The sequence below is a fragment of the Strix uralensis genome, chromosome 4, assembly GCF_047716275.1.
Source record: "Strix uralensis isolate ZFMK-TIS-50842 chromosome 4, bStrUra1, whole genome shotgun sequence".
Taxonomy (NCBI): domain Eukaryota; kingdom Metazoa; phylum Chordata; class Aves; order Strigiformes; family Strigidae; genus Strix; species Strix uralensis.
In genome coordinates this window covers 97,712,562-97,740,314 of record NC_133975.1, presented here as the reverse complement: position 1 = coordinate 97,740,314, position 27,753 = coordinate 97,712,562, and the positions used below count along the sequence as shown (strand labels likewise).

The 27,753-nt window shown below is 36.2% G+C and overlaps 2 protein-coding genes across 2 annotated transcripts in view; one reads left to right on the top strand and one right to left on the bottom strand.

Moving 5' to 3' along the window:
- RYR3 (ryanodine receptor 3) overlaps window positions 1-8,556 on the top strand; it is a 265,038-nt gene extending 256,482 nt beyond the window's left edge. The window contains exons 99-104 of the mRNA XM_074868153.1: window positions 1,647-1,781; window positions 3,727-3,883; window positions 4,975-5,039; window positions 5,130-5,230; window positions 6,813-6,864; window positions 7,609-8,556. Coding sequence (XP_074724254.1) covers window positions 1,647-1,781; window positions 3,727-3,883; window positions 4,975-5,039; window positions 5,130-5,230; window positions 6,813-6,864; window positions 7,609-7,704 — 606 coding nt within the window. The 3' untranslated portion in view covers window positions 7,705-8,556. The remainder of the gene's footprint in view (window positions 1-1,646; window positions 1,782-3,726; window positions 3,884-4,974; window positions 5,040-5,129; window positions 5,231-6,812; window positions 6,865-7,608) is intronic.
- Window positions 8,557-8,635: 79 nt separating this feature from the next.
- Window positions 8,636-27,753, bottom strand: part of AVEN (apoptosis and caspase activation inhibitor) — a 103,756-nt gene continuing 84,638 nt past the window's right edge. The window contains exons 3-6 of the mRNA XM_074868154.1: window positions 15,846-15,916; window positions 12,174-12,269; window positions 10,298-10,658; window positions 8,636-9,080 (exon numbers count right to left, since the gene is read on the bottom strand). Coding sequence (XP_074724255.1) covers window positions 8,962-9,080; window positions 10,298-10,658; window positions 12,174-12,269; window positions 15,846-15,916 — 647 coding nt within the window. The 3' untranslated portion in view covers window positions 8,636-8,961. The remainder of the gene's footprint in view (window positions 9,081-10,297; window positions 10,659-12,173; window positions 12,270-15,845; window positions 15,917-27,753) is intronic.

The window sequence follows — 27,753 nt, the reverse complement described above, 5'->3', positions numbered from 1 at the left end:
CAATGCATTCCAAGCCCGACACCTTTCTTTAGCGATCTCTATCCCCAGCCCATCTTCTGAGCCAGGAGTAGAATTCTCGCTTTCCGGCGTCACAGTGTGGCTGGACGCGTCAGGGCTACTCAGGGCAGAAGCGAGAGGAGCGGTAGGGAGAACTCGTTCTGAGCTTTCCTGTCCCGTCTCTTCGGAACGTAAAGGTGGTAAAACAAGCTCACGAAACGTAGGCGGTAATGGCCACTTAGTTTCCTCCTCCCCATATCTGGTGTTTTTCTCTTTTGCCGCAATTGCGCCCTGTGCAGCTCTTTTTTCAGCCTGATACCTTAGCAATTCATTATGAACCACCCTCCATAACTTTCCCAACTTTTTTGCTGTCTTATCATCATTCAATGTTAATTCCCATAATTTATCTCCAAATTTTCTCCATTCCGATAACTCATGAACTGTATGTGGATTAATAAAACAACCTTGCTCTACCCCATAAGCTAAAAGCCCCTGAAGATCCTTTTTTACATCTATTCCCTCAACCCGGCGTTGTGCCAGCCAGGATGCAAATAAATCATATGCTGCTTGCCTGTCCATACCTTAATTTTTCCGTTGCAGCCTTTCCAGGTCTCGGCAGCACGTATCAGCAGGGCTCACCTCTTATGACACCCTGGGCGCGGGCCTTTTTAGTCGCCTTTCGCCGTCCTCGCTGCTTAAGGACCTGAACAACCTTCTCTGGTCTTTATCCTTCGTGGTGCCTTATACGTCCTTTGGCACGTATCACGTCGGGGTCACCATTTGTTGAAAGAACGCAGAGGGAGCCCAGCCATCATTTAATGCACAAAGGCTCAAATTTATTAGTACTCACACTTCTTTTATATCCACAATAATTAGTTCATACATATTGCAAAAAGCAAGCTCCTTATAGGTTGCTAAGGTTAGATACATTGGTTGCTAAGGTTAAATACCAATCTCTCCCCTTATGATTTCTGCAAGGCCTTCTACATAGTCCTGCTTCTGTTCTTTGTTCTTCTTTGATACTTTTCGGTATTCTCCCATCACGTCGCCGTTGTCAGCAGTTCCTCGGTGCTGTGCCCTTTCTCACGTAGCCAGTTGTTAGCAAACTGCTCCACATTTATTTGCTTAAAAGCAAGACCTGGAAATTATTTACTCTTTGGTTCTCTAAAAAATTTTCTATCCACTTTATCGATGGCTTTGCTAACCAGCTTTGGAACAGAAAATAGAAAATAAGTCATAATAAGTCCCAGTTGAAATTATTCATCATATTAACTAAAGGGGTTTATTTTTTATAATTTAATTTTCACTGTATATCCAGTTTTTCAAGTTACTAGAATTTAATTAAATAGTGGAAACGTTGCTTCGGTGATATATAGTTTGTATGCATACAGCTCAGAAAGATGGAAACAACTTCAGTTTCTTGGTACTGTTTTTCCCTTTGATTTTCACACGAGAGCAGGGTGACACCTCTACACTGATCCAAGCAATGGGTTGACCTCAAAGCTATCATAACTGCTATCTTTAGTTTCCTTATTGGGAAAGGTACAATACGATACATTTTCAATACTTAAGGCAATACACTGAGCTAGCATATCTCTTCTGACAGAATGAAATTGAAACCTACTTTCATGTCATGTCTCCATACACAGCTTGTGCTTACCGTAGGACTCCTCGCTGTAGTAGTGTATCTTTACACTGTTGTGGCGTTCAACTTCTTCCGCAAATTCTACAACAAAAGTGAAGATGAAGATGAACCAGACATGAAGTGTGATGACATGATGACGGTAACTAAAACATCACTAGCATGCTTAAATTTCATCCCGAATTTTCAAATGAATACTTAAAAGAGAAGATGATAAGCAAGGAGGGATGTTTTTGTTGTTAAATCCATGGGTCTCTTCTTGTCATTTTGAAAATCTAAATGGTCTTCAAATTCCCTCTGCATTCTCCAGTGGTCTAAACTCAACGGTAGATAGATGACACTCACCAGTATGGGAAGCTATTCTGGATTTTTCCCTTAAATACTGTAGTATATGATTTGCTGCAATGCTTTTACATGTGAAGATGGCAAACCCTTAAAGTATGACAATAACGAAATTTTATGACAAACTGGTCAGCCCTGCCAAAACAAGCTGTGTTGTTGCAGCACAAATAAACCCAATTTGTTCCCAATGTTTGCAAGTGTGCAAGCTCTTCCTGTCCTTAAGATTATATGAAGTATATGATGTTATTAGCACTACTTATAAAAGCCTGCTCCAAACTGCTTACAACTAGTAATTTAGTCGTGAAGTAATAAGTCAAGGGTGAGTAGAGAAGGAGGAAATTAAAATTATTATGGGTGATAATCTAACGCTACTAATTTCCCTTCTGATTTCCACTTGTTGCCACATGATGTCATTTATGTCATATTAAAAGGTACTCTACAGATACTTATGATGGTATGAAGAGGATTTGATTTTCTTACTGTATACAGAAAACAGTGCAAATTCAGATATTAAAAATGTATTAGCCTTGAGTTTGTGGCCAGCTCATTTCTTCCATGGAATAGTCATTCTCTGTCCTGTGTTATATGCCAAAGATAGAATAAAATACCTCAGAACAGAATGATCCTCCTTATTCTTGACCTTTCTTTCACTCAGTGCAAGTCAGATGTCAAATGATAGAAATTATGAAAACTGCCCAAGCAGTATTATTTAACTGGTCCTTCTGCAAGCTGGATACAGTGGTCTGGTCATAGAATAGATGTAGGAGTAATTGGAATAATGAAACTATATTACATTTTAAACCACTCTACCAAGTTAGGTAAATCAATTCCAAGTTACATTTTTAAGTATGATTAAACTAGTACAAGCATCTTACATCAACAGTAAAGTTGCATTATAAAAATGGATGTATTGTTCTGTTTAGTGTTTGCTTATAAAAGACCGGATTTGTCAGGTTTTATGCTGATTATTTAACACCAACATTGCTGCCTAATGTGACTTCAGAACAGGGACTGGGCTTAGAGACTTCCCTTGTTTTAACCCACATTGTGTGACTGAAGGTGGTTTACAAGATTTGGTAGCCAAGTCATACAGGAACTTGAGTAGTATATTGCTTCAGCAGAAGATTCCTTAAAGATTTTTCCATGAAGACTTATATGTTCAAAAAATATGACACACAGCAACATTTTTGTAAAGTCATTTCTTCCGCATCGACCTGAACACAGGCTATGTTTCCCAGATCATAAAAAATTTACAATGCACTAAACCAGATATCTAGTATTGCAAAATGAAATTATTCAGAAACCACCTAAACACAGATAGATCTACCTGTTGTGAATATGTCACTATTTATTTTATGGCAATATTTGCCAACATTTCTAAACTCCATTACAAGACTTTAAAAGAAGTCCTCTGCTTACTCAGAGCAAGCTAGAACCTTAGGAATTAATATAAGGGGTAGAATATAGTTGAATACAGTAACAAATACAAGAAAAATGTCCCCCAAATGGTTTTAGTCTGTAAGTAAGACCTAGGAAGTAACAGCTGATGCTGACTCCCCCTCTTAATAAGTGTACTTGAAGATGTAGTTAAGACAGAAGTTTAGTTAAGACAGTTACAGATTTTTGGTGCAGCGTGTGATACATGGGGAATTATGTGTTCTTTGTTACTATAACTTGTGAAGAGAATTAGCAGAGCAGATTCATTTATGGTAAATATATCTGTAATTTTCCTCCCTCTTTTTTAGTGTTACCTGTTCCACATGTATGTGGGGGTGAGAGCTGGTGGTGGCATTGGAGATGAAATTGAGGATCCTGCTGGAGACCCTTATGAAATGTATCGAATAGTCTTTGACATCACATTTTTCTTCTTTGTCATTGTTATCCTACTGGCTATTATTCAAGGTACTGCCACTTATCTTAGTAGACACTGTTAGAATTTACTTAAGTTCTGCAATGTATTTAAACCATATTTGTGTTTGAGGTAAATTTAGCAGTATTGCTATAAAGACTTATTTCTGAGCTCATAAAATCATTAATTCTGAAAGTAATGATTTTATACTTAACTCACAAATAATGCATTGTCCCAAGTACCACACAACGACAAAGCACAAGATACGTAACTTACCCAGGTTACAGTGTTTATGAACACTTTGACAACTACCCAGCAACAACGCAGCTTCTGCAGGACCGCTGTTCTTCCTATAATAACCATTTAAGCCTGGAGAGACTTGCTGTAGACACTCTTCATGCCTTTAATTTGGAACCACCACAGCAGGCAGGGGGATTGAGACTTTCACAGTGGAAAGGGGAAATGGCACAGAGAAAGTCACCATGGCCACGTACCCATTTCCTTCTTCCTTTAGAGGATGATTTGCAGTTTTAATTGGTTTGTAGTTGTGGTTTACAGAGAAGGAGACCTCTCTCCAATGACTAACAGTATTCAACACTCATTGTATAAACTGACCTAAGGCTGCTAGGAAAAAACACTGCAAAGAAAAAATGTAATACATCTATACCAAGAAGAAGTTATGAATGTCAGAGCACCCATAATGATCCAGCTCTATTCTTAGCATGTGGGAAGTGGAGGAATAACGCTTCAAATGCAAAGCAGCATCACAAACTGGCCAGGGGGCCTGTGGGAGCAGAGTCATCTTTGTTGAACAAAAGTTGGGATACAGGAGTTCCATGAGAAGGAGAATGAAAATGGGAACAAAAGAGATGAGATTATGGAAGGTTACACTGACCAAAATATAAGTACAGAAAAGCCTTTCTACTCTCAAGGTTATACACTTCCATCTAAGAGAAATTACTGCTAGGAGTGCAGTGTAAACAAATGTTAGATGTCTGGAAATTGATACATTGTAATTTGAATTGTTCAACCTAGACGTTAAGTACGCTAAACTCTAAAGACAGTGGAGGATGTCTGACAGACGTTACTTGAAATATGAACGCTGTTAAGTACTGAAGTGCTGTTACTTTTCCATTTGAAATAGGTCTGATTATTGATGCTTTTGGTGAACTAAGAGACCAGCAAGAACAAGTGAGAGAAGATATGGAGGTATGAGTAACACACTACATTTTTCGTTACTCTTACTCATCTGGATTGTTACAGTTGTAATTCATTCGTAACCACAACTTGTATTTCCAGACCAAATGTTTTATTTGTGGAATCGGCAATGACTATTTTGACACAACCCCACATGGCTTTGAAACACACACTTTGCAAGAACACAACTTGGCAAACTATCTGTAAGTATATTTTACTACTGGAATTATGATAAAGAGACCTTTCAGCTCCAGAGTAATTTAGGCGCACACATTGCTGACAATCCTAAACCTGAATTCTGTAGGACTGAGGAATAGCTCCATCCCTTTCTGGTCTTCCCTCTTCTACTCCACACTGCTGATTATCTTTAAAGTGCTCACCTTACACATGAACTACCTTAGTGGAATGAGACCTGAAGGCACACCAACTCCCTATTCCTCTGGAATGAAACCCACATATGTGGAATGACAGGGAACAACAGTTTAGTTTGGAATTTTGACTGTGACTTCCGGGGGCTTGGTAACCTTGATAAAACCATTAAAAATTAGCCTCAATTTGTCAAAAAGAAAACCCAAAGCAAAACATCAAAACAAAACAAAAAGCGCATCTCTGGAAGATTCCAGAAAGATAAGCTATAAAAAATAATGCACAAGTCTGATCCTATAGTTCTTTAGTGACAGTGCAGCTTTCCGAATCCTCAAAGCAATCAGGAGTTGTATGTATTTAGACTATTGCCCAGATCGTGATCTTCTACTTTCACTAGTAAATACAGAACAGATCAAAGAGGATATTGAAGAAGTTCATCTGGTGGCATTAGTTACTCATACAACAGTGATAAGTATATGAGCACTGTGCCGGTAGAACAAATGAGCTGAACTGGTGGTATCTTACAGAAGTCTGGCTTTGGAATACTGCATCTGAACTTTTTAAAGGGGTGGAGTGGTGGCTGCATTATTCCTTGCATAGCAACTGACACTGCAAAAGCAATGCACATTACTTTGGTGAGGCAAATTTCCATTAACATCCGTAGTTTTACCAGTCTACAACCTCCAAGCTTACTGTATTGAATTGCTTAATTGGTATATGTGAACTTGTGATTCACAGTAAAATAAAAATGGTCATTTCCTTAATATGAGACTATATAGTGAACAACCTTTCTAAGCAGGTTGCCCTTTAATTAGACAAATGTTACAATCACTGCACATTTCTTTATTTACAATGAAAGCACATACCAAGTTTAATTCCAAATGCACTGCATCAAAAGTGGCTAAGCAAGAGTTGTGTTACATGCAAACAGACCATTGTTAGTACTCTGCCACCTCCCTAATTAGCTCAAGCTCTCTACGTTTCACTGATCCCAGGAATCTGAGCTAGATAGGCTCAGCTTTTGAGTGGTACAGAATGAGTGTTTAGAAATCCTGGTGCAGCTGGGTGTTTCCACACTTCAAACTTCTTGCATAGTAGTCATAGTAACTTGTTCCAAGGTGAGATGTTGGAGCATATGTGTATAGGAGTTGTCATATGCCTAATTCAGGTATTGCTCCTAGCACTGCAATGAAGAAAATGCTAAACCATATTTTTCCACTTCTACAGATTTTACATCTGTTAGCACTTCCGCAGGAGGCGTGCTGGAGGATAGAATTTTCTCCTTTAACAAAGTATTTTAGACACCTAGCAGTATCGTTATGCCAGCCAGCAATCTCCTTCACACAGCCCAGTCTAGCAAAGGTTAGGCAGAGATGTTAGGTTTTCTGCATTAATACCTGCTTCATGTGCTTGTTTTAGGTTCTTTTTAATGTATCTCATTAACAAGGATGAAACTGAGCATACTGGCCAGGTGAGTAGAAATTTTTTTTTTTCTCACCTTTCAAAGTTTTTATCTTCTCCAGCCTTGTGGCTGTGTACCACCAGGTGGAACTGGTGTACTACCAAGGAGTGGAGAGATGCCACCCTCCCTGAGAGACTTCTGGGAGGGAAAGGGCTGCAGCAGTGTGCTGTCCTGCCCAGCATGATCTGTCAGAAGCCAATTACTAGTAATCTTACCTCTGAAATGAAACCCTGAAATATACCAGTTGTTAATCTTTTGGGAATCAAGTAGTTAAGCTACTCTATCTAAATCCTTACATATGTATACATAGATAGGTATCTGGATGGATGGATGGATGTTTAGTGTTGTTAGGCCCTAAATGTAAATAAATAAGAAAATAAATTGGATTTAACTGTATCTTATCTCAAATAAGAAGCTGTTATGCAAACACTACAGAAGTACCTTACACTTCAATGCTTTCCAAGCAAACCAAAACACATTTTACATATACAGATTGTGTACAGGTTTGCTCTGATATAACTAGACTGATTTATACTTACTTACACGCTTTTTCTAATAGGGCTTAAATTTCAGTAGTACTGAATCACAAAAAGTGCAGAACAATACTTTTACAAACATTCTTGACTTACAATCTTTAATGTCTTCACAGTTCTACTCCATGGTAATAGGCACAGTACCCAGTTATTGTTAAAGGTTTATCTAGAGCGCCAACTACAAGGTGTCTGTTAAAATAATACTCTTTGTTATTTTCAGGAGTCATTTGTGTGGAAGATGTACCAAGAAAGATGTTGGGATTTTTTCCCAGCAGGGGACTGCTTCCGGAAACAGTATGAGGATCAACTTGGCTAGTATCAGAGAAGAAATTATTTATTCATGAACTGTTAAGATCCAGTATACAAAAAAAACCTTCCTTTCCTTTTCATGGTGTAATTTCACAGCTTGTATTTGCTTTACATGTCTTTAAACTTCAAGACATACCTAAAATTTGACACTACTTCATAGGCTTTTTGTACCTACCACATATGAAACAGGTCTTTTGTTGGAATTTTAATTAGAAAAGAGAAAACTATGCCAGATCAACTTAAGCCTTCCAGTTCAAACATGGTCTGAAATCATAACAACTTTAACTACATCATTAACCTAGTGTTTGGCAGTACAGTCGAAAGGGCTAAAAGGTGTCTTAATTGCACAACATTTGACATTTAAGAACTTGAACATCAGAGGCCATGCCTCCAAAAAAAATATTTTAACTAACTGCTGTCCTGTTTTTCCCCCCAGTATTTGCTAGTGAATGTATTAAGATACAGCTTGAAAAGCTTTAAGCAGTTAAAAAGAAAACATTTTCAAACACTTCGTCGACCTTGAAACATTAAGTGCCTTAAAATCTCTGTAGACATAGCTATGCAAACTTTTTATTTGTGTTAGTGTTCTAGATGAACAGATCCATTAACTGTATTGCTTTTCTGTCCTTCTGTATGAAATTGCACTTGAAGTTTGTTTATATACTACCTTCAATAACAGCTTATTAGATGCTGCTGTTAAAGACAGACATACACTGTATCAAAATGAATACAACTTAAATCTTAGGCCAAAATAAAACAATGCTCTGTGGTCACCTGCAAGTAGAAGCTGCTAGGATTATGCATTTTTTTTTTTCCTCTAATAAAAAGTGCCCACTGCAATAAAGTATTATAAACCAAATATTACCTTTGCTGTCATCTTTCTCATTTTTCTACAATGTAGAGATGTGGTGTGAGGATGGTGACTAAAAACACATGCATTCATTGTTCATTCATAGCTTTATTTTAAGGACTACACAGAGCAAGTACAAGCTGAAATAACTTTCTCTTAGTGTACTGTAGCCTGCATATTTAGCAAAGAAAATCCTAATTCCATCACAAATTTTAGACCTTTCTAAGAAGATTAATCTTAATTTTTTAATCACATCTAAATGAATTTTGGTTGCACAGAATTTTAGGCCCCAGTAAAGAAAACCGGGCATTTGGCATACTGAACAAGGTGAAACATAAAGCAAATAACAAGGAGATAAAGGAAGAGTCAGCTTTCTACTTAATGTTCAGTTATTCACGTAAGAAAATTTGAGCTTCAGGAAATCATGCTGTCTAGCCAATCTTCAAGCTCTTCCTCAGTAAGATCTTTAGATGTACTTTGCTGTTGCTGTGATGCTGTACTCTTCTGTTCAGGCATATCTAGTTTTAAAGGCTCTAGAAAAGTGAAAAGAAGAGACTTGAAAATCTGGAAACAATTCCATACCAGCTCTTTGTCCTGGATCATTTTGCTTTTTAATGCACAACTGACTATTTAAACACAGTTCTTGAAGAATAGCAAGTCATATTCCAAAAATAGAAGCAACAATTAAAAAAAAAAAAAAAAAAAAGGCACCTTAGTAAGTTCCACCAGAGCAATGTGGCTTCCACCTGATTCAAGGGGGCCAGGGCCTGGTCTGCAGCAGACAGGTTATAAATCATCCCCCAACTGGGATCTGTTCACAATCCTGTCCGCTGCAGAGGTTACTTTAATGTAAGAAAGGAGCAGGAGGCCACAACAGCAGATTGCCCTGCATGATTATTACAGCATGATGTGATTCCATATTCTGAGGGCATTGTTTTCTTCAGGGATTTACACTGTGCTTTGGAGTGGAAAGCATGACATACCTCTCAAATGAAAGAGTATTTCAAGATTGTCTTCAGTAAGAAGGCTTGCTGTATTGCTTGTGGTGACATCTTACACCTTCAACCATCTTAGACTTAATTTTTAAGATAGCAAGAAAATAATTCTTGTAAAAAAAATCAGAGATACTAAAAATTCTTTTACAGCATTGTGGACTGGGGGGGATTAGCAAACCATCTCCATCAGAAGTAACAAACAGTAGTATAACTGCTAGGAATGTACACAAAAGGAAGGGTTTGCCTTTTTTTCTGAAAAGTAAAGATTTCTGTATATGTTTTGTTTCCATACTAAACTTAATTTGGTAAAAACAATGCTAGTAAAGTTTGAAAATAGCATTTATAACAGACCATTGGAAATAGCTGTCAGTTCTGTATACTATTAGCACAGTGAACAAGGGCTGATGATGTTATGTAAAACCTTTATCTTCCTCTCACTAAAATCCTCTAGCAGTACATTAATTATTTTCTTTATTTAAAATTTTGCTGAACCATAAGACTAATGCTGTTCTGCAGAAGAATTTCTCTTAATGCTTAAAATGAACTGACAATGGTGAAACTTTAGTTCAGTGGGGAGTTAAAACTGAAAAGGAACAAATGGGTCAGAACATAGCCCCGGATAAATGAAATGCAGTTTGACAGAGATGATGACAGCAGTACTGTCGACTGGCTAATCAAGAGTTCAAAAACATCACCCAAAGAGAGAGAGGAATGGAAATTAAATCAGGACATGCTGGGGAGAAGAGAAATCTTACCTTTGTCCTTAATATCCATTTTCAAATCTTTCTTAGTTGATATGTTGTAGGATAATACATCTGACACAGGTTTGTTTTCTGTACTAATGGGAGCATCCAGATTTAGGAGAAGATCTAGTTCTTCATCCAAATGGTCAGTCTCTTGCTTTGATAGTGGATGGGCTCTCTGAAACGGTTCTGCTGCACTTGCCCTAGCACCACTTTTACTTCCAGGCTCTGATGGAGCAACAGAATCACCAATGGGATGGGAGACCAACGCCATTTCACTTTGAGCCAGAGACTTTTGGAAGAGAAGCGCTCTCCTCTTGCTATCTTCAATAATTTTAGATTTCATCTGTGGGAGCTCTACAGGTGTTGATGCCTAAGAGTACAAGAAAGGACTTGAGTCTTTCTAGTGATTAACTCCATTGTTACTATTCTATCTACTTTGGATTGTAATTCATGCTTCCTACATTTTATCATTTAAGAAGGTACAATGAATTTCAGCAGAATTGAAGTCAGAAGTAGAAGTAAACTAAAGTTATCTTGATAATTTTACAGAAGCAACTACAACATACAGACTCCTTTTATCCCTTATTAAGGAATATGAGACTGTAAGCTAAATCAGCAAGTTCCACTCTTCCACAAATACTTCCTGAAGAGTTACTTTTCTTTAATTCTTCTGTAATGAAATCCCACCAATACTCTGAATTTTGGAATGACTGAAGTCAGAATTTGGCTAGAAACATTATCCCATGTTAGGCCTTCCCTCCAAAATTCCAGTCTTGAAAGCAAATCATACTACAGGTCGCTTAAAATCATTTAGCAAAAGTTATAGTATATAGATGTATATTTTGAAAAATGAAAACAAATTACAATACATTATCAAATAGTGAGACAAGAAATGGCAACTCATTATTTAACCATGGAACACAGATGCTGCTTTTATCAGGCTGCCCTAGCATTAATAACACTGCAGCATATCTGATGACCACATCACCTGTCAGAATTACAAGACAAAGATTAAATGCCATAACACACACTTTATAACCCTGATAAAAGTTAAAGACCATGACTAGAACTCTTGAAAACTGTATTTGAAAATAACATTTTTTTTACAGATTCCCTTACACATCACATCTGCAGACATATTTGAGCTCCCTTAAGAAAGAGCATAGTTGTGTCAGTCACAGAAACACTTTATGCAACTCCAAACAAATAAAATTTCTTCTGTAAGTGTCATGATTCTCTTTCCTTGCTTGCGCAGATGGATTTTTTTTTAAGAATTTTGTTTTTATATTTAAGTCTCATTGGTTCTTTTGCCCTTGCACAAATATTTTCTTTTTCACAGCCTAAAGAAACATTTTTTCCTAATATTCTGTTGCTTTTTTTTTTTTTTCCTCACCAGAGCATAAATGACATTTTCCTCACCTGTTTGGTTGACAGTTCTGCCTGTTCTAACACAGATGTAAATTTGATTCATGGAATAAACGTGTCTGCTATTAGCTATATAGAAGAGTAAATCGCAATTAAGATAATTAACAGGAAAGAATGTGAAAGCACTTTGAAAATTTTGGTGCAGGCTTTTAACAGCTGCTAACAAGAGAAGCAAATACAAAACCAGTGCAATCAGTCCACATCAAACACTCTGATACCTGGCTTCAAATCTAATGTGCTGCACATCAAAGCATTTTGTTTAAAGCCAACAAAGCACAAAAAGTGCTGATAGGGGGGTATCCTGCATTACATGCCATTTGACATGCCAGTCTTAAGAAATGTATTTACTTATAGCATACATTCTACTTATGTTTGAAGACCCAAGTTTAAAGTAATCATTCTTGCACAGATCGTTTCACTGAAAATATTTGCATTTTCTTGTGAAAATTCACAGCATTACCTGCACAAGGTCAGCAGCTACATTCAACCTCAGATGTAAAGGCAATTCCTGAAGGGCCTGGGCCAAAGACTGGCAGTCAACAGAAAGTGCAGATAACTGAAATATAATTCAACACACAGTATGCTTGTATTAAAAAAAAAAAACAAACCATGAACTAATAATGACTTTAACCTATTACATTCCCCTGTTCCACACATTCAAGGAATGTAAAGAACAATCTAATGAAATACAGGAATTCATAGTTTTAAATTACACATGTACAAAGCAGTTTGGCTAAATTACCACATAAACACCTACAATGCAAATAATTGCTTAAAGGTTTAAAAACAATGGAATGCTCCTTAGGCAACACCTCAAAAATCCAAAGCAGGAAATAGTTCTACAAGTTGACAACGTGTCAGAGGCTTTTCCAACTGAAACATCTTTTAGTCTGTGAAGCTTTCTATGCAGTGGGAATTGCCATTCTTCAATGAGTGGCTACTATTTTCTATACAATCAAACCATGTAGCTTGTACGTAGCTTTACTGGTTTTAGTGTCTAAACAACATGGCCCTTTTTATACTTCCCCATCTTTTAAAATGTTGTTTTGATGCTTACAAAAGCAACAAACTATAGTTGAATATGCTTCTAAATCATATTCAAGATATTCAAGAAATATACTCTACTGTTGCCTAGTTGCTTAAAAGGCAGAACTGTCACTTATTAACGTGACAGTTATTGGAATTTCCTTTTCTCTTGACCCCCTTTTTTTCTGGCTGTAAACTATTAAAAACAAATTTTTGCAAAATGGACCAGCAATATTTGATGTTTTTTAGAGAACACCCTGGAGTTTGGTAGACTTAAACAGATTTTGAGCTCACAGTACAGAGAACACTCTGAGCACATTCACCATCGATGAAAAATATAATTCAGTATCCATCACTTATTTTAAAATCTGACAACAAAATGCTTAAGTTCAGTCTATACTCTCATTTTCATGGAAGCAGAGAAGCTGCTTCTAAATTTAGTTTAGGGACAAAAATTTGTACCTCTGAATATGGTATAGACTAACACAGACATCTAGAAGTTCAAATATTCATAAATTAGGAGAGAGTGTTTTGTGCCATATTGTAAGAGGTTTGTCAAAGGAATTCACACTGCTCCCAAAAGCCAGTCAAACAGGATGGCTTTTGACACCTGCACACACAGCAAGAATGAACATCAAAGACATAGTGTGTTCCAATAGCATATTTACAAAATTAAAATAAATTTTAAAAAGAAACAGTGCAGTTTGCTTAACAGTTTCTTGTATCCAAATTCTGGTTCTGGTGTCCAGTAACAAGACTAAAAGGACCAAACAAATATCTGATGGTTAGAATTTTTCTTCTTTACAAACAACCTATTTTTACAATGGATTAGTGATCACCATGAAAGATGATTGACTGGTACAGGTAACCTCAAAAAGTCTTCAGGCAATTCTTGTTGCCCAGCAATGAACTAAAGCTTCAGAAAACAGTTCTTTTGACAGACAGTGAAGATCAAATATGTTTTCTGCACATTTGCAAAGGACAAGGAAATCATATGAATCTGGTAACATAAAAAACTGTAAAAAGTCAAGTATCACTGAATAACATTTAAGTACATGTGGTAAGAGCAAAGTGCACTTCCAAAAAGATTAATGTGAATGAACATTGTGAACAGCAGTGAAACTGGAGACAGGGAAGAGGAGGAAAGTCTGAGGATGAAGGAAAAGAGGAATTTGGAGAAATAACATAATGGAAGAAGGAATTCAATATCCAGTAGAGATTTCATTAAAAGAGGTGTTTGAATAAAAAACAAACAAAGGGATCAAAGCAGTATTTGATAAACACATCATGGCACACATATTTATTCAAGAAAATAAGTAGAGGTATACTTTGCTGCTGGAATTGCCATTTTTTACTGAAAATTCCAAGTTACTATTAGCTGCTTGATTTTTAAATTGCAGACCATGTTCTGAAACATTTTCACTGCATGTTATTAATATAGTAAATCCAGATCTACCTTTTGTAACAATGAATGATAAGTCTTAATAAACTGAAAATTCGTTACTGTTGATGTCACTGTTACATTTCCATTCGATTTGAAACTGATGCTTTGACATTGCTTTCCACAAATAAAAGGAAATGGGATATATCTAGTCATTCTGCAACTATTTTTATGCCTTTTCTGCTTTATTTTGTTCCATCATAATCACTTCAGTTAACAATTCTCTAATCTTGTACGTAATGGCAAAGAAGTAGAAACAGGTGAGCTAAGAGGCAAAGGCAAGGAATTTGGCAAAGCGGATCTCGGATGAAAATTAGACCTGGATCCAGCTTTCAGGGAGAAGAAAGATGGGCCAGAAACAAAAAGGAGATAACAGCCTGAAGACCAGAGATAATGTGAAAAATTAGACAATGCTATGAAACTGTCTGGGCTAAAATAAGAAATCAAAAGAATGGTAATTGTGACTAGCACAGTAAACTATTTCAAACTGACATAAGAACAGTGAAAGACAGGAAACAGTTTGAAACAACAAATTTGGATGGGATGGGACGAACGACTGCAGTTTGGTAGGGACAGAGGCAGAAGGCAGTGCCCACCACAGCACACTTCAGAGTGAGCGAGGGCGTGGGACCAGCTCCAGAACTGTGCAGTCTCATCACTGGCAGCCAGAAGAGTATTTGTGAAATCCACTGGCAATGTTCAACTTCACCCTGCTCACAATGGCTTTAGCCATTCAGAAATTAATTAATGTGTTCCAACCACCTAAATGCTATAATGACAAGCCTAGGAGGAAATTATGAAGAAATTAATATTCCAGATACTGACAGCCTGCACACTAGGAGCGGGAGGAACTGATAAGAAAAAAAAAACACAGTCATTGAGAGACATATACCACTATACAAACATGATGGTTTAAACATATGCTGCACTTGGTTTTATTTCCTCATTTTAATATGACTTTGTGACTTTAATGTACCTTTAAATATCACTTCCCAGGGAGTAATTATTGTCAATATTTTAGGAAATAAATAGCAAACTTTTAAAATCTGAATACACATGTATGTTTTAAGAAACACTCAAGCACAGTTTTACAGCAATTTTAAGAAAAGCTTGGAAGACAAAAAGCATTTATCTTGCAATAGTTCAGGTGACTTATGTGAGGAAGACAGCTGCAGACATCAAGACACTTTCCAGTATCCTGATATAGAAAATGGCAAACCTCTATTCCTTTGAGCCTTTTTATTCCAGCAAGAAAAGAAACTGGAACAAGCTTCATAGTCTATACAAATATACTCATATAGGTTTTGTTATAGTCACTTTAGTAAACTATTTTCTCTTGAATACAGCTGAAAGGAAGGCTGACTTGATATGTCAGTAAAGCAAAGTGACAGTCCCTTATTTTCCTTTCACTGTATGGATTTGCTTGTTCTTTTCTTCCACATTACTTAAAAACCTAGCCTCCTGCTTTGATTAGTACAACAGAAAAAAAAAAAAAAAAAGGACAAGACTCAAGAGCCTCCAGCCTCAGAGACAAATTAATAAAAATATACAGAATAAAGAGTGCTATTATTGTATTAAACAATTTGCTGCTGAAAGGACAACTGCCTAGGTATTTTGTGCCAGGTGATTATCCATACAATCTCATTTGAATAATAATTCTGTTACCTGCTTATGCCATATGCTTTCTCTATGCCATTCTTTCTCATCAGCAAATCGGAACTGTGCAAAGGAATCTCCTACAGAAAAGAAATTAAAAATATGTTTATTTTTAAAAAATAACAAGCTCTCTCCAAAGTTCCCAACCCTACAGAAGTAAATTCAATCAATAAATGCCACATCTTCAACAAATTTGCATTTAACTTTAATGGTGCTTGCGTTCACAACATTAAACTTCTTTAAGTCAAAGTTCTATAGAAAGATCTTTCAATCTCTTGTTTGCAAAACAGGACTGAAAAAGGTGCAACAAATTCAAAACTGAATGAAGAGGTCCTAGGTGCCATGTCAACACGCATGATTTTCACTGAAAAGTCTGATTTGGACAACATACTGGGAATATGCGGAGTATTCACAGAGTGTTTTTAATGAACAGCTTTAAAAGTGCTGCAGATAGGCCTTCTCTTACCAACATGCAAACCTCTCTTAAAATGGGTTATATGGTTATAATGTCCTAAAACCAGTTTGTACAGGCCAAGTAAAGACTTCTTGCTGTCTGGTAGCTAAATTCTCCAGACTCTCTCTTCCTTGAGCTAGTCCCTACTCCAGTATGTCATCAAATAAAGGCACTGAACCCCAAACTCCAATTCACATGCATACAGGACCGAATTAAAAGAAACCTTAAATAAGGCTAATCAAGCTACATATTACAGGATCTTCTAACCTCCTACCACGTTTCTCCAAGACAATAGAAACTTCCTCTTACTACGGGGGGGGGGGGGGGGGGGGGGGGGGGGGCGGGGGGCGCCTTGGGTTATTATTCTGGTTTAGATGCAATATTTCTATAGCAGTACCATGCTAGGTTGTGAACACAGTCCTACAAATTTACTGAAAAACACACAAGAATTCCAGGAAATCAAAAAAATTAGTAAGGTTTGTGACAGAGGAAACACAAAAGATTAGGGTTGCAAGATGATGGCTAAAGGTCTAGAGTAATGGAAAGCAAAGATGTTGCTGATGCAGAGTATGGGACATGTGCCTTAGATCATGCGGTTTGAGAACAAATAGCTTTTTCAGGACCTTTATTTTAAAAAAAACCCAACAACCTGTTGAATTATTGTGTGAAGGAGATCAAATTTGATCCCAAGAATTGAAGATCACCTATAAGTCACTAGGATTTAGTCCAGCAGTTAGTTGAGAAGCAACAGCTCATTCTTTCCCAACCTCTAATAGAGAATGAACGTGCTAGAAGTTTTCAACGGCATTGCCAACAACTGAGCATCTAACTTCCATGTGGGTCTCAATAGCCTACCTGCCATTCACACCTTTGACAATTCCTGAATCATGCCCTTAACCCTGCATGAAAAATCTGAACATACAGTGTGCTGTCCCCAAAATTGGCTTCTTTTCCATTGTCTGCTTGTCCCAAAACATAGGGGAGTTCAGCCTTTCAGCAATTTTACTCAATAGTGCAACCATCAGCCAGCTTCTGTTTTGCAAACAGGATGAATAAGCAGCAAAATAGCATAGTAATTGGCATATTTCTTTGCCAAACAATAAAAAAAGGGAGAGCTAACCATTTCCCAGCTGGAATATCAAATGTATTGGCCATGGCTTTTTTTTTTTTAATATCTAAAATTAATTTCTAATTCATTACATTTCATATACTCTCTTTGGGTATGCAATGTACTCATATACTAATCACACTGTGTACCTCATATGTCCATCATCATCATCATCTTCAGAACTATTCCAGCTAGAAAGTGACCTTCTCAGCTCAGTATTTATATAGGTATCTATGACCATTACTATGTCCACCCTGAATTTGCATCTCCCTGTTTTCATTAGATTCATCCAACACTGTTCAGCATTACTGGGTTGATCAGTGGCTAGGCTTTGGTTTACATTCAATGCCTCCACATATTACTATTTTGAAAACAACCAGTGTCAAACCATACAAGTGCAGATAATTAAAATCAATCACTGAAATTAACATTTAAATATCCAAGGAACAGCCTAATTTTATAAAAGTTTAGTTTGTATACTTCACAAACACCACATTCCATGACAGCCAGGTATGCTCGGCTATATAGAAAAATAAGATCCTGTCATCATGTATCTATCTGCAGATGCAAGTACTTCACTTGAGCACTCGCAGTTGACTCACTGCTGACAAAGGTGCCTTCCTCTTCATTGCACACGGCACAACAGTAAATCACTGTGTTTCAAAACATCTAGAATAGTGCTAATAAGTAATAACTAATGCTGAAAATTAAAGAAATCCAAATTCACTCTTCAGTCTCATGACTTTAAAATGGGTACAAAAATGTGCAAATTAATTTGTTTTAACAACTCATATTTTAAAGGCTCAATTTAGTTACACATGTAAAGAAGTTTTATTGAAAAATAATTAAACCAAGTGATCCTCAAAGTCTTCATACTATTAGAACAAAGGCATAAGTATTTTCTTCCAATATCCTCAAGACTCTTGCAGTTATTTCTCATGCTGTGTCACAGAGGAAATAAAGAATTTCCTCTGCTCTTATAAAGGAGTAAAATTAAACTAAAGGATTAGTCAAATGCTTTCAATATCTGAGAACAACCAGATGTAAAGCAGCTAAACAAACCTACTTCATCAGGAAAGTCCACTGGGACCAAGAACTGGTTTATGATTCTCCACATTCACAAAGTTGGTAATAACAGATCCTCAGTTTGACATTGTATTGCTGAATTAAAGGGTATGTCTTAAACCGTAGTTTAACCAGGCTCTTTAAATAAGTTAACAAAGCATGCCTTTCAAATGGAAAAGCAATAACTACAATTCACAGTAGCATATTTAATGCAAATTAGGTTAATGAGAATGTTGGTCTAACCAATTATCTTTTCACAAATTCCTTTACCCTGAAAATAACTTCCTTTTATGCCATGAATACTAATCAAACATCTTGCAATGAGTCCGAGTTCCTTCCAACATAAAAAATACTTTTCTTCATGTGAATAGTTTTTATGTTACTTACAAATATCACTTGGACTTCAAACACAGAGTAGCTAAAAACAATGCATTCAAGTAAACTTCACACACCGTCTTTGGTAACATTCATAATAAGCCTTAATATTCTTTCTCGTATAAAATCCAACTTTATTATGAAAGAACAGCAGATCTAAACCACCATGCTTTCCTACCACTTGAATAGATTTTAAAGCTAAATCAATTGATTTAAATAGAACGTGTGTTTCATAGCCTTATTAGCCCAATTATTTCTTCAGGATCAAACAAATCCTACCCGTAATCTGTAATAAGTATTTTCCAATCTGTGAAATGAGTCTAAAAGTTGAAAAAATAGAAGAAAAATGGTTTTCAGTAGGAAAACTGACATATCAGTGGAATGACTGTTCATTTTAACTCTCTAATTCATTAAAAACAAAAGACATAAAACATTACTGACAACAGATGAAAAATATTCTGTAGTCTTAGAGATTTTCAAATTGAAGGGAGGGAACAAACAATGTAACAGGATCCTTCTAAGACTGCTGTGACTGTAAAGCACTGCAAGGGCAAATATAAGACTCTAAACCCATTTTTTAAATCAAGAGTTTACCTTCTCCTAAATAAGCACCAATGATTTTGATAAACTTATTTGGGGTTTTCCAACCTCTGTTCATCTCGTATTTATTTTATTTTGGGAACTCTCGCCTCTGCCTACAAGTCTGTTTAGTCAGCTAAATAATATGCAATAAATTTATGACGGCAGTATTCAGCTGAACCAAATAGACTACAACAGAAAACTACAACTTAGCTACATTTGGGAAATCAGTAATGAGATCTAAAGTATCTCAAAAAGCACCATCTACTACACTAGTCAAAGGCCTTCCTGAGTTACTAAATTGAGAAAATTATCTCCAAAGAAAGTCCATCTTTAGAATAGGTTTTAAGCAATTTTGCAAGTTTATCTTGCAAGAGATACCCAGTTCATCACTATTTTCAAAGGATATAATACCAAAACAAGTTACTTGCCTGTTCCACTGGTGTTCTTCATGCATTTCAATAATGCAGGAGGAAATAGATGTTATTTTTAAGGTGAAAAAAAAGAACCAGATCCTCCATTCTAACACTTTCAGCAGGGAAAAACAATCTGAATTGCAGAGTTTAGGCATGAATGATGCTTGAAATCTTATCTACCATCAGTCATTCATATAAGACTGACCAACTCTCTTGAAGAAGGGGGGGAGATAAGCAACATATTCTTTCCCTTTTAATTGTGCAAGACTTCATGTAGAAGGTCCAAGAGAAGACAGAAATCTATAGATCAAAGAAAAGGTGGACAACTACTAAGCCACAAATTTTAAGCTAACTTGCTAGCACAAAGAGAAAACTAAAGCTTACCAGTCTTTTGGCATGAATTAGGTGTGAATGAATCAAAAACCTCCTCAAACTGGAAGAAAAATCATGAGGAAGAGCTCCCATCCATGCCATGGCTTGATCTAACTAGAAGGTTTTGAAAACAGCATGGAAACAGCAAGAACCACAGACTAGGTGCTTTGGAACATCATTGGAATTAAAAGAGGTCTTTTCTCCTTATGCAGTGTTCACATAGTGCAATTTTTTTATACATGTAAAACATAGATATATAGATATTTTTATATATAATACATATATTAATTGTTTATCTACAATTAATGCTCATTTTATATAAAAATCTCTTTGAATAAATACTTCTGAAGACTTCCTTTTATCGGACACCTAACAGTTTTCCTTTCTTTATCCTACAAAAGGAGATTTACATATACTAAAAATAATAATAAATATTCTTCCAACACTATGAAATGTATGCTCTGCAAAGGTTTTATATGAATAATTTTATACACAACATAAACAGATAATCATCTAGATACAGTAATGTTCCCACAATGAGGTAGCATATACCACTGAGAAACAGACTTCTGGAAAACACAAAGCTTCCAAAGACTCTTCATTGCAGTTCTAATAACATCGCTAATTTCTATTTCTGCTTTTTTAATTTCTCTACTTCAGTAGAGTACACACTGTAACTATTATCTTTTACTATGACTAAGGCTGCAATGCGCTACTTATGCAATTTGCTACAAGCATAGATTGAGTAATAGAAATTTTCAGATTGTGAGAATACAAAAACAGCAGAGAAAGACCCTGTAAGAACTCAACATCTATTGGTTTTCTTCAGATACTATTAGGATCAGTAATATTGCAAGTCACTGCAAAGTCTGTCTTTTATCAAGAACACAACAGGTATTTCCAAACAAGATGCCTTCACCACAAACACTTTAGGACAACCTACATTCTTCCCTGGTTCTGCTGCTCACCAGTAGGTTGCACAGTCATGTATTACAAACTCCAGAAGGTTTATGCAACAGTTCAGCATAAGAATTCTACCTACCAGCAGAATACATATATTAAAGAAAATATTTTAAATAACATTCTTCTACCAGTAGAGTTCTTGAGCTCTCTCCAAACGTACTGATGTCAAGGTTATTTGTAGACAGCACTGCAAACCATAAGGCATATTCGTAACCCGATTCAAAAAGAAAAATACTCTAAATTAATTCCCTGGCACAACTACACAGTACTACTAGTCACAATTTGAAAAATAAATATGTGAATTTGACCAAACAGCAGCATCATCTGATCAAGGCTAAATGATGTCCTCAAAACTTAAAACATGTCGCAGATAAAGGAATAAGAAGGATCTTGGGAAACCAGTGCTGCTTCTGGAACAGCGTGTCTCTTCAGGAAGAACAGAACTAGTTTAATGTACAGAGGAACTGCAGCCTATTGAAATTAAGAACAGATGCCAGTTTTTCAAATGAGGAGCAGGGTGAAGCTATCAAATGCCAAAGAACACAATGGTATAAAAAAAAAAAATTACCTGTTTTTACTAAAAGCTAAAGCAGAGGTTAACAAGAGTCAAAACAGGAAAACAAAAATAAAATTATATTTGAAGAGGTTCAGAAAAACAAGCAGTAGTACACATGCTTCTGCATGAACACCAGGTGACTAAGAAATAAGACAGAAGAAACTGGAATGCCTTTAAGCCTTTAAAGTTTCAAAAAGCTAAATGACAACATGGGAATACTGGGAGCAGTGAAAGGAAGACTGAGGAGGCCAGTGCAATACCAGCTCAATGCGTTTGATGGACAAATTAGTAGAAACTGAAGAAATTTACTGGATGTGTGGATAAACATAATATTTGGGGGAAGAGTCAACATGGCATTTGAAAAGGAAAGTTCTGCTGAATGATGTATGACAATTTTTTGGAAGAAGCAAATAATCATGCACATAGCAGGATCTAGTTCATATAATTTACATGTTTCCAGAAGCTCTCACTGATGTCCCACTCCCTTTCCCACCCAGGACTTCAGAGCAGCAAAAAAGAAGAGTCTTGTATGAATAAATAATTGCCTAAAAGTAGGAAGAAAAAGAGTAAATTGTCAATTTTCACATTAAAAGAAACTACCAGTACAGTTCTCTGGGGTCATATCTGTTTAACCTCTTCACTCAATTAAAACAGAAGAGAAAAAAAGATTAGAAAAAATGAAATAACAAAGTTTGCTGATGATACTAAGCCTCTCATGGTAGTGCAGATGAAGGTAGGCTGTGGAGAATGATGTAAGAACTTCACAAGATAGAAGGAAAGTAGATTTTAAAATGGCAGATGAAACTCAATGCCAAAAATGCAAAATGCTGCAATTCTAACTTTACATACAAAGTAAATTCAGAGCTGACCAACGCCATTCAGAATCAGAATCTCAGTGCTCCGCAGCGCTCAAAGAAACAAACCCTTTGGAATTATTAAAAAAGCAATAGGAAACAACACAGAGAACATCATTACACCTCATCATGTATTATCATCTTAAATACTGTGCACAGTCTTGGTTTCCCAAGCCCAATCTCAAAAAAAAAAAAAAAAAAAAAAACACAAAAACAGCATTAGAAAAGGCAAGGAACAGTTCCTGTATGAGAGACAATTTAGTAATTTAAGCCAAGGGAGGGGAACTAAGTGAACATGACAGAGATCTGAAAACCATGAAAGGCATAAAAAAGGCAGATAGGGACTCACTGCTCATTGTCTCTTCTCACAGAAGACCTGGAGGCATCAAATGAAGCCAGGAGTGAATGCACTCAAATAAAAAGTGGCAAATCTTTGTAAGGTGAAGCTAGGTTGTGGGACACCATGCCATCAGATGGTACAGATGCCACAAGTTTCCACAGATGCAAGGAGGGATATGAGATAACTATTTTAAATACAAAGATTCCGTATCTGGCTCAGGAAGTCCCTGGGACATAAATTGTTGCAGGTCAAGAGAGTACTGGGAAAGTAGCATATCATATAGCCTTACCTTAGGTGTCTCCAGATGGACTTTAGGTCTAATTCATTAGAACCAGGATTAAATTAAAGCAAGTAGCTATTATTTTTACTTGTATAGCTCTACCTTTCTCTTAATCTTTCTGCAGGAAAAATAGAAAGGATAAGCAGGTAATCCACAAATTTTTCATCTGTAGCTAAGAGTTCTTTCAAGGCAATTCACATTTTACATCTGCAGGGTGTGTAAAGAGACAACGCTACCATACAGGAAATTGTATAAACAGCATCAAACATACTCTCTTTGCTTTCTGATTAACTTTTCCACATTTTCTTAAATGTATCACTTTTACATATGTATTTTTTATTAAATATTTAATGATTATAGCTCTGAGAATGCAGCAAAAATGCAAAATATTAAAACAAAGTGCACTGAGCAAAAAAGTATATTTAAAATTTCACCCAAATACAGTAGCCTGATATGGTTATTCATAAGTACCAATCCCATCTTCTCCATTATTCACTTTTTTACTGAACAAACAATAAAATGATATTTAAGTGTGAAGTTACTGATTTCCCCATAGGTTAAGCTTAAACCTTTCATTAAGTTTAAGCTAGACACCTTAAATATTTACATTTTTTCTGATGCTTCATGACATTTTCTAGTGTCATTTTTTTTCAGGTCACTAATTTATAACATACTTAGTGATTTTTAAATGTCACTGCAACCAACTTGCTAGATTAGACAAAGTATAAAAATCCATAGAGCATACTGCTTTTTCAGCAATATCATTCAAGAGAAAGGCTGAAAAAAAGGGCAAAGATTGTTGCATAACTTAATGAGTAAATAATCCAGACCAAAGACTTTTTTTTTTTTTTTTTTTTTTTTGTAGCATCAGTATGACATAGCAGGAGGTGAAATTTCTGATTCTCCCTAGGGACAGGGGAAGACAACTCTCCTCTGGGTGAAAGGGAGAGAACTCGTGTATTTTCATAAGCCTGGACCCAACAGAGGAAAAACCAGCTTAATAGTAGAGTTCTTGATCCCTGCAGACTAACAGGTTAAGGAATGATCGGGCCCTTCGCAAAGACCTTGTCTTCTCCAAGACCATATAAGCAGCCAGTATCAGTAGAGCATGTGTCCACATCAGGAAACGCAACTGAAATTCAGTACTTGAAGAAACGGCAAGGTTCCCACCCACACAGGAAGATTTGCATAACATCAAACTGCAGGACTCGAAAGAGGAATCTGTTTGCATGGGCTGGCAGAAGGTACTCTTGTCAGATTCTGGCTTGTAAGCGAAGAAAGAAGAGACAGAATGAGAAGAAGAGAACTGAAACAAGAGGAACAAGGTTCAAGCAGAATGGAAGCTGGTCGTCCAAAAAGATCCCTTATTTGCCTTGCCTGTTGACAGGACCCGCTGTGCTGCAGCCACAGTAGATGGGCATCAGAGGATGAGAGTGAGGGGAGAAGGATGCTCTCCTATGGATTCTGTTAAGCAAAAATACTGCCTGGAGACCTTAGGGAAGATGGTACCTCTAAGCTCACACAACCACTCTGAAGAGGAAATGAGAGCTTTGATGAACAGTTGTTTTATACAGAAAACAGACAAGTAATTCTGAGGTTAAAACTGAAACAGCACCCTTCATTCATACCTTTGACAGTACAGCTTGTAAGTAATTCAACAACCTACACTTCTGAGCTCTGATATTGTGAGAACTTTAAAAAAAAAAAATCTTTAACAGATGACATAACTTCTGCAACTTATTCAGGAAGTTTCATTTTTTCTAAATTACACATGAAGGCCAACTTTTACAATGCTTCCAAATCCAAATATAATGAATGTCCTACTGCATAAAACCAAACAAGATTTCAAACTTTGCCAAATGCTAGCTAGATTACTCATTATTAGAAAGCTCAGAATCAAAGCATGAGGAGTCTACAACAGCAGGAGCATACAAAATAAGCCTCCTTTATTCCACATTGGACCTCCACCCAAAAAATTTCTACTTAAAAAAAAAGACAGTAATCTTAGAGCAAACAAATGAACAAACTTAAGAAATACTTTATTTCAAGCAGCTTGCTATTTTTGCTCCAATAATAGCAACTAACTTGACACAATTAGAGAAAAAATCTGCTATCTGTAGTTCTTACATGCCACACAAACACTGGAAATCTTCCCTTTCTCTCTCCCCCTTCCCTCCAATTTTTACAGCAGACAAGTCATGAAAGTTTACAACTGTTTTGACAGTTGACTATTCAAGCTTCTATTTTAAGCATTTAAAGACAGTCTTAACTTTTGATGATGGTACACACATTATTTGACAGCCCATGCATTATTAGAATTTCACAACCCAAAAAAAATATTCTAAATTTCTCTTAGTGCTACAGTTTCATTCCTGACACTGTATTTGATAGAACACTTACAGCAAAGAATGCAATTATATAATCAATAAATATTCTTTATGCTGCTGTGCTGGATATTTTTAATATCATCACATCAAAATTAGTACCATTCTTCCCTAAAGCAGAATTCACTACTCATGCAAGTGGTACAGTATGCCATGTCTATGGGACTATCTTTCAAAAATATTCATAAATTATACATAAGGTGCAGGACTAAAAATATTCAAGCGGTTTGATATAGCGAGTACGAGGCTTGACTTTCTTGCATTTATGAAGGGTTCGGCAAGATACGACAAGTCAAGTACTACACAAGCTTTGTTTAATGTAATGAAACAAAAAAAAGAGACATAGCTTCAGAAAACGATACAGGAAGATTTTCTTCTGATATGTTAATAAAATGATAATGATTACAATTAGCAAAGAGTAATCTAGTAAAGCTTCATTTCTGTAAGTATGCAAAAGCTTGGAAAGCATTTCTTTGCACATGCAAGTTACTCATAACTCTCTAAAGACAGTAGCGTAATGATGTTCAGAACTCTCTGATAAGCCAACTTAAAATTAACAGCAGATTGGTAAGCATTCGCTTCAGATCAAAAATACAAGCAAGCAGCACACTGGATTTGTCTTACCAAAGGCTTAGAAAGCCACTACATATTTGGTCCAACACACATTTGTAGGAAAAATAATTCATGAACTAGAAGCTCATGTTTATTTTCCAAAAAAATGTGCTTTTTAAAAAGTTTCTATTATCTACAGCAAAGTTTTCCCACTGCTACAGATGAACTGGTCAGTGCAAAGTTTCAAAACCTGTATTAACAGAAATGAAGAGCCCTTCTGTAAAGTAGAAGAATAATTACTATCTACAATTCTTTGGGTCATATTAAAAAGCAAGTTGTAGCTGCATATAATCTTCTCTTCATCTTTTCTATCAGGTACCTTCAGGGTTTTTCTTAACAAATTTATTGTAAGTAAATAAAGCTTGGGTTAGCTCAAGTGAAAACATCAGTATCCCCGGTGTTGACCCCTGCGCTTGCTCCTTTGTGCTGAACACACTACAGCATTCCACATTCTATAGCTTACAATACCTCTTAGCAACGCATTCTGTAGCCTTCTGACGCAAGTTCTCCTTGTACGGTAGGGACAAGAACTACAGCTCTCCCACAAGTTAAAAAACATGAAGAGATGATGCAGAATGGAGAATTACAGTTTTCTGGATGACAAACACCATCTGGGCTACATATTTACCACTGATACACAGTGTTTCACAGGTCTGAATAATGCAAAAGTATTGATTTTTATTTAATTATCTTCTGTATTCAAACAGCACAGAATTGAAATGTGCACTCTAGTGTTCATTTTTAAATATTCATTTGGAGAATTTATCTTCCATCACAGTATTGGCATACTATTAAATACCATCATAGCAATATCAAAATTCAGGTTTTAAGATATTGAAGACAGTGGCCTATCTGGTAATAATGATAAGGCTAAAATGAAAAATCATCTGTATCATAGCTATTCACTACACATCTTTACTTTCTGTTGTTGTTTACTTGTAGATTTTTCTATAATCTAGTCCTATACAGGCCACACAAATGGCTCGCACAACTTCGCCCCCCAAGGACATTACTTCATGATGTATTTTACTGTTGTACTAAAACCTTCACTGCCTGTTCATTCATCCATCACCCTGCTTGTTATAGCCCTGTTTATTAGGTTTATTTTAGCTTTTTACCTTGTTTAAATCAATTCTTCCAGATTTCTGACCATGACTATGGTACTTTAAGTCCTTCTACCCTACTTGGAACATAATAAACCGGTGCTGATCAATGAATTCTTTACTTTAGCAGGAAATGACCTGTGAATCACACAGAAAGTACTAAGTACTCTCTCTCTGCTCTGCCTTTTCAGATTGTATTGCTTTGTGGTAAACATTTCACTGTGCACAGAAATATGCAGGGCATCTGTCAAACATTATTCTCATTGCTTGTTTTCATTTTGAATGTGGTGAGAAAATAGTATTTCAAAACAAAAAGTTACAACATTTTTCTTTTGCATACAGGAGTTTGAAAATTGGTTTTTCTTTTATTTTTTTAGAAAGAGATCAATACTGAGTATGTATTTCTACTATTGAGTAGAAATATTTTTTTTTTTGTTTAAGAATCTTAAGGAAATG